Source organism: Pagrus pagrus (genome assembly GCF_965226575.1).
Source record: "Pagrus pagrus genome assembly, chromosome: 7".
Lineage (NCBI taxonomy): Eukaryota > Metazoa > Chordata > Actinopteri > Spariformes > Sparidae > Pagrus > Pagrus pagrus.
The window spans coordinates 5,342,851-5,348,850 of record NC_140191.1 but is presented as its reverse complement, the minus strand read 5'-3'; the positions used below and the strand labels follow the sequence as shown (position 1 = coordinate 5,348,850).

The 6,000-nt window shown below is 40.2% G+C and overlaps 1 protein-coding gene across 5 annotated transcripts in view; it reads right to left on the bottom strand.

The window, feature by feature from the left end:
- Positions 1–227: 227 nt before the first annotated feature.
- The window catches only part of satb1b (SATB homeobox 1b), a 63,736-nt gene continuing 57,963 nt past the window's right edge, over positions 228–6,000 (bottom strand). For all 5 annotated transcript variants that reach the window (XM_084356480.1, XM_084356479.1, XM_084356482.1 and 2 more), the window contains 2 exons: positions 4,340–4,546; positions 228–2,314 (listed from right to left, as the gene is read on the bottom strand). In XM_084356480.1, the coding sequence (XP_084212606.1) occupies positions 1,691–2,314; positions 4,340–4,546 (831 nt within the window). In that variant the 3' untranslated portion in view covers positions 228–1,690. The remainder of the gene's footprint in view (positions 2,315–4,339; positions 4,547–6,000) is intronic.

Here is a 6,000-nt window from a genome sequence, read left to right as displayed (position 1 = left end):
GACAGAACGTGGAGTTCAATTTTTTGTACGGTGAGCTCTTGCACAGACTTCAAATATATTTACAATAATAAACAATCAATGATTCATAAGATGTGATATTTACAGTTATTACAAATAACGTGTTCAGTGACTGCAGCTGAATGAGTCAGTAACTGGAGCTGATATTCACATTGTTTTCCGTCTCTCGCTTCGTCTGGTGGTCAAGGTAATGCCAAGAAAATCTGTGGTACAATACAAACAGTTTAATTGTGTAATTAACAATCAATAACCACTTCTAGTTAGAACATTTTCTGCAGAAAGGAACCGAGAAACACTTATAAAACAGTCAGTCGTAACAAAATAACTGGTGTTCTCATTGAAATAAACTCATAAAAAAGAAACACTTTTATACAGAATATTTATACAGGAATAGCTTTTTGAGTTGGATTGTTAACCAAAGGAAGACACATCGCAGACATCGATTTTCACACAGATTGCATATGTTTTTCTTTCTAAGGTGTTCTATAGGTTAGTCATTTTACCTAAGCTTATTTGCATGATAGTAAAAATTGCATACAACATTAATTGTGAAGCTTGTAGCATGAGTTGGTTGACATACAGCACTTTTTATAGGCAACCTTTAAAGCACATTTCTCCATTTAAAACGTTTAAGACACTTTTTGTTTTTACTGCCCATCGAAATTACATTTATAAATAGAAAAAAGATCGGTGGAATTTTTAAAAAAAAGCTCTACGCAACATAAACTTTTAAAAAAAGTAATTACATCAGAAACACTGCATGAACTGCAAATAAATAATGTCGGACAACATAAACATGGTGTAATTCACATTTCTAACTGTGTGGCAATTCAGAAAGTTACAGTGACAAAGGTTTTGCAAAATAATCTAACGTCGGCAGTGCCGTATAGTACAAGGCATTTGTTGGCATAGTTTCTTTAAGACTGTATTTTTTTTTACAGTTACAATATAATGTCTATATATATATATTTATATTTCCTCCCTAACAAATAATATGTAAAGACTGAGCTATTCTCGGAGATTCACCTGGGCTGGGTGATCGCGTTCCAGAGTTTGGAGTGATCCATAATCACATTATGCGCTTTTTAAAAGAATAACTAATCTGCCAGCAGGCTCCAGACTCGATACCTCATAATTAAGGCCTTGTCAACCACTTGGTCCTTGATTTCATTTGCTATTTTTTAAAAAATCCAGTTAAACATCACGTACGTAAACACCTATCAAAGTCCTAGCAAACTCCAGGGGGACTTTTGTTCTTTTTAAATATAATCAGTAGCTCAAAAAGATAAAGTAAGTCAGTGTAAAACAACAGACAGAGTGCAGTCAGCAAATATCCACGGCAACATACTTAGAATAATTTTTTGTGCAGATTATTTAAATGATGCATCAGTCTTTACAGTGAATAATACAAGTTTTACAAAATCCAAAAAGTAGTACTTGAGTCTGAAATGGGCTCTCCAGTGTGTGAACACTCGCTTCACATAGCCTGTCAGTCTGCAACTGATATATATAAACACTCCTCATATAGTCCAGGCTGATTAAAAACACTACTTTTCTTTATTTGCGGTGTGGTGGTTCTGTGTCGGCCGGAGCGTTACATTTAGCACAGTCATCAGTCTGTGTGTGTGCACAAGAAAACTCTCAGTACATGTTCAGACGGGGGGGGGGAGTCCTACTCATTGGCCTCGTGTTCTATCTCTGACTGGGCCTCGGCGCCTCGGGCCAGCTGCTCTTCCATCTTGATGGAGAAGATGGTGCTGTTGGTCTGCGTGCTCTCGTCCAGCTCCTTCAGCAGCTCTCCGCTCTCCCTGAAGTCCGTCAGCTCCTCCTCGAAGGCCGAGCTGCTGCTGCTGCTGCTGGTGTTGGTGTTGGTGGTGGCTGTGGTGCCGTTGTTGTTGTTGGGCTCTTTGAGCGCCTTGGCTGAGTGATTGACGTAGAAGCGCTGGTTCTGGAAGAACTTGATGATGGTGAGCTTGGGCAGGTCCAGCTGGGCCGACAGGGTGTGGATGGCCTCCTCATCGGGGTACAGGCCCACGTCCTGGATGAAGCTCTGCAGGATGCCCAGAGCCTCCAGGGAGATCTTCCCTCCGCAGGTGCGGGACTTGATGCTCCCTCCGCGGCTGCCGTCATCCTCCATCTCGGCTGGAGAGGCGGTGGAGGGCTGACGAGGCGGCAATCGAGGGCCGGTGGTGGGCTGCAGTTGCTGCAAAGGCTGCTGGGACAAAAGGGGTTGGGAGGGGTGCTGCTGGGACAGGGAGGGCTGGTGGTGCTGCTGCTGTGACTGGGGTGGCTGAGCCTGCAGTGGGAAAAAAGGGGAAGAGAAAGGAGACGGGGATGTTATCAGTGAACACTTATCGGCGCCTTAATAAGGCCTTTCATTAAAATCAATTGAGTTGTGAGGAAAAATGGTCCCGCTGTGTATAGAACAGGCACTTGGTTGAAGGAATTTTCCATGTAATATCTCATTGAATGTAATCAGTTCTGCAGATATGATTTTTTTTCCTTTTTTGGTAGTGAGAGATTGTGTCTCTTATTGTGGAGGGAGAGGCAACACACTCGTGGAGACACACACACACACACACGCATGAAGTGAAAAGACACAATCAGCCCTGCACACAGTGGGAAACTGGCCTCTCTATTATAGCCTCTGCTGCTTATCAGGCTCTATTGCCTGGCAGTGATAAACAAGCTCCCTGTGCACAATTCTCGTTGCGATGGTCTGGCTGATTTGCTGCAGTGTGAGAATGCTATCGATGGCTTTCACTCGGCCGTCAGAATCCCGTTAGTGTAAACACATGACACATTACTTGTAAAATGTCTCATTGTGTGGTTGGAGAGGGAGTGAGTGGGCAACTCGTGGTCCCTATTGACCCCGCAAAATGGGTGCTCTTTTATTTCCATTTCTGAGTCAGACACTGTAGAATAGGTGTTTCATAATGAAGTTTGCAAAACAGCACTTTGCAGGGGCTCGTTCTGCTCGCCAGCTGCATAAATGCACCCAAAGATGTGATTTTTACTGTACCAATATACCGAGCTATGATAGTTCTTGTTGAGCAAATGTGAGCTAATTTGGCTAATGCACCGTATTAGTGAAGGACCCGCACGAAATATTTAAACACTAGTCTCTTATGGACAGTTTAAAACTGAATCATTAAATCAGAAATAATCCTATTTTATCAATCTACAACCATTTTCTGTTTGCATGCAAAGTATGAACAAAATTTCCTCATTCCATATCTGCTGCTGGATTTGATTTGTAAAAGAAATCCTATTACCTTATTTATATCCACTAAATGGCAGCCTTTGTGAAACACTGGCCATGTCTGGGAGTAACCAAATAACTAATCAACCACTCAGCTGTGGCTCAGACTTTTAATAGAAGTATTATTGTACTTCATTAAGATACTTCGACCGTTAACTGAGCCTGTGTGTTATTTTCATTTCATTCATCTGCCAGATGTCTTTTTATAAGGCAGCTCTTTTAAATAAGTTCAGGCTAATGATATCTTTGAAAACAGCTTTTTTCTGCTGGAAAGGAGGAACTTTCAAGTGTTGCTGTGTTTCTAATTAACAAGAGTTCATAAAAACTACAAAGTGTTGTTTATTACAAATTCCTGGAAAATTAGTTAAGATTAAATGAACAGGGGAGAAATTAGCTTTTTTATTCATTTGTTTTTTTTAATATAAAACTTAAGAAAAAGCAGGAAAATATGCACAAATACAGGAAGCAGTTTGTTTTGTGTCTCACTGCAGCCTGTTTATATAAATACAACTAACAGTTATTTACATTATCTATTTAATTACTGATTATTTATATATATATATAAAAAATAGAGAGAAGTTCTGATTTCAATATCCTACATCCAAAGTTGACGTCCTTAAATTGCTCGTTTTGGCCAAACAACAGACCAAAAACTGAAATATATTCAGTTTGCTGTCACACGAAGCAGCAAAATCCTCACATTCGAGAAGCTAAAACAAGTGAATGTTTGGCTTTTTGTCAAAATAGTTGCAGAATTACATTCTGTTCATCGACTAATGGATTAATCAAATTTCAGCTCCAACATGAATAACAGGGTCGGGTCTGTGATTATGGTACATGTCACAAGTTAAAACTTGTATTTATGCATCTGTGCTTCCTACATGAGATAAACAAGGTTTTTATTCAGAAACAAGTACAGTTCCCAGCGTGTGGTATCGAATTCTGTGGTCATGTGTTTATGTTTCATTATAAACTCCATCAGAACACATTAGTTTAAACTAATGTTTAAAGAGAAGTGAAGTGACGCCCGAGCCGTGCACATGAAACTGCCACGCTCACCTGTAGCTGGTCGGCTGAGATGTGCATCAGGTGCGTCGGCCGCTCGTTGTGGTGCTGCTGCCCGGCGCTGCTCTCCTGCTCGTAGATGGCGTCGCGTTCGACCTGGGAGAGGCTCAGGAAGCGGCGGATCATGGAGAGGTTCTCCCAGAGCGTCCTGTTCTCCGGAGAGGGATCCTCCTTCCAACGCAGCAGCTCACAGAGCCAGCCCTGGTGGAAGGATTAGAGAAGGAGAGACGGAGAGGGAGTGAGTATGTCGGTAAAGCATGGTGTTCAGACTCAAATGTAAACACAGGTCAAAAAACAACTGCCGGTAATTTTAGACCCACGAGTACAGAAGCTGGCTCACACAGTCAATCAGCTTTATAGTGCTTTAGTGAGTAACAGAAAGACCTGCACATCCAAATGTTCTGAGGAAAACATCAAAGTAGTGCCATGACAAAGATCCAGTGTAACACCATTTCAAATGATTTAAGTAATTAAAATTATTGAGAAAGATGTTTTGCAAAAACAGCCTCCAGTTCTAAAATATAAATCAAAATAAAAGTAAGAATCCGCACAAACACAACAGCCCGCTGTTTCACAATAGCTGCACCTGCAGTCTGTATGTTTATTTCTGCCGCAGCTGAAGACGAAGATGTGAATTAGCCAAGGTCAAGCAACACAGCAGGAAGGAACAATTTAACGTGACGAGAAACACACACTCGCATATTGTGCAGCACCCTTGGGAGGAAACGAGTGACTCCCATGTTTGAAACACTCCAGCAGAGGGCCATGAAAGACAGAGCTGAGGGAACAGCAATCAGAAATGCTTTATTTCATCAATACGGTGGGTGCACAATGAGTCTGACCTTCACGACTGAAACAAACAGAACGAGTCTGACACATTCCTGAAAGTTCAGGACAAAAAGTAGCGTGAAGTCACTTGTAACCAGCTTGTAGTTTTAGATTGTTTTGTATGGGAGAAGCTGCACAACTGCACAGAATTACACATGTGCAAAGTACAGCTGAGATAATGTGTCATGGTGAACTGTAACTGAATACTATGAAAAGGTTTTTTTTTCCTCATGTGTGTAAAACTGTTTCTTAAATTTACATGGAATTTTGCATTAACTTGCTACACAATTACATAACAAAGTAGGAACATATTTGTAATAACATTACGTTGATTTGAATGGAGCAGAAACAATTAGTCAATTTACAGATGACTCTGATAATTAATCAAATTTAAAGTACATTTTTTAAGCAAAAATTGCAAACTGCCCGACACCAGCTGCTCATTTGTGACGATTTCCTGCTGTTTTGTGTCTTTTACGATAATCATCTATAAGATTTGGGTTTTTGGACCATTCACTGGACGAAACAAGAGATTTCAACAATCACATAAGGCTCTGGGAAAATATAATCTTCAGTTTTCACAATTTTATAGCTATCAGTATATGAACTATGAGCAGATTAATCGATCATTAACATGTTTGTTGTTGAAGTTTAAGTTTAATGTCCCCTCCTCTTCTTTTATTTCTGTTCTCATGAAACCATTTAAAAAAATAATTTGAGTCAAGACTTGTTTGATTGAGATCATGTTGAGATCAGGGCTAAATTTCATATTACAGATGAGAGTTAGATGTTATAAAATAAATACAATGAACAAAAGCTCTTCACTG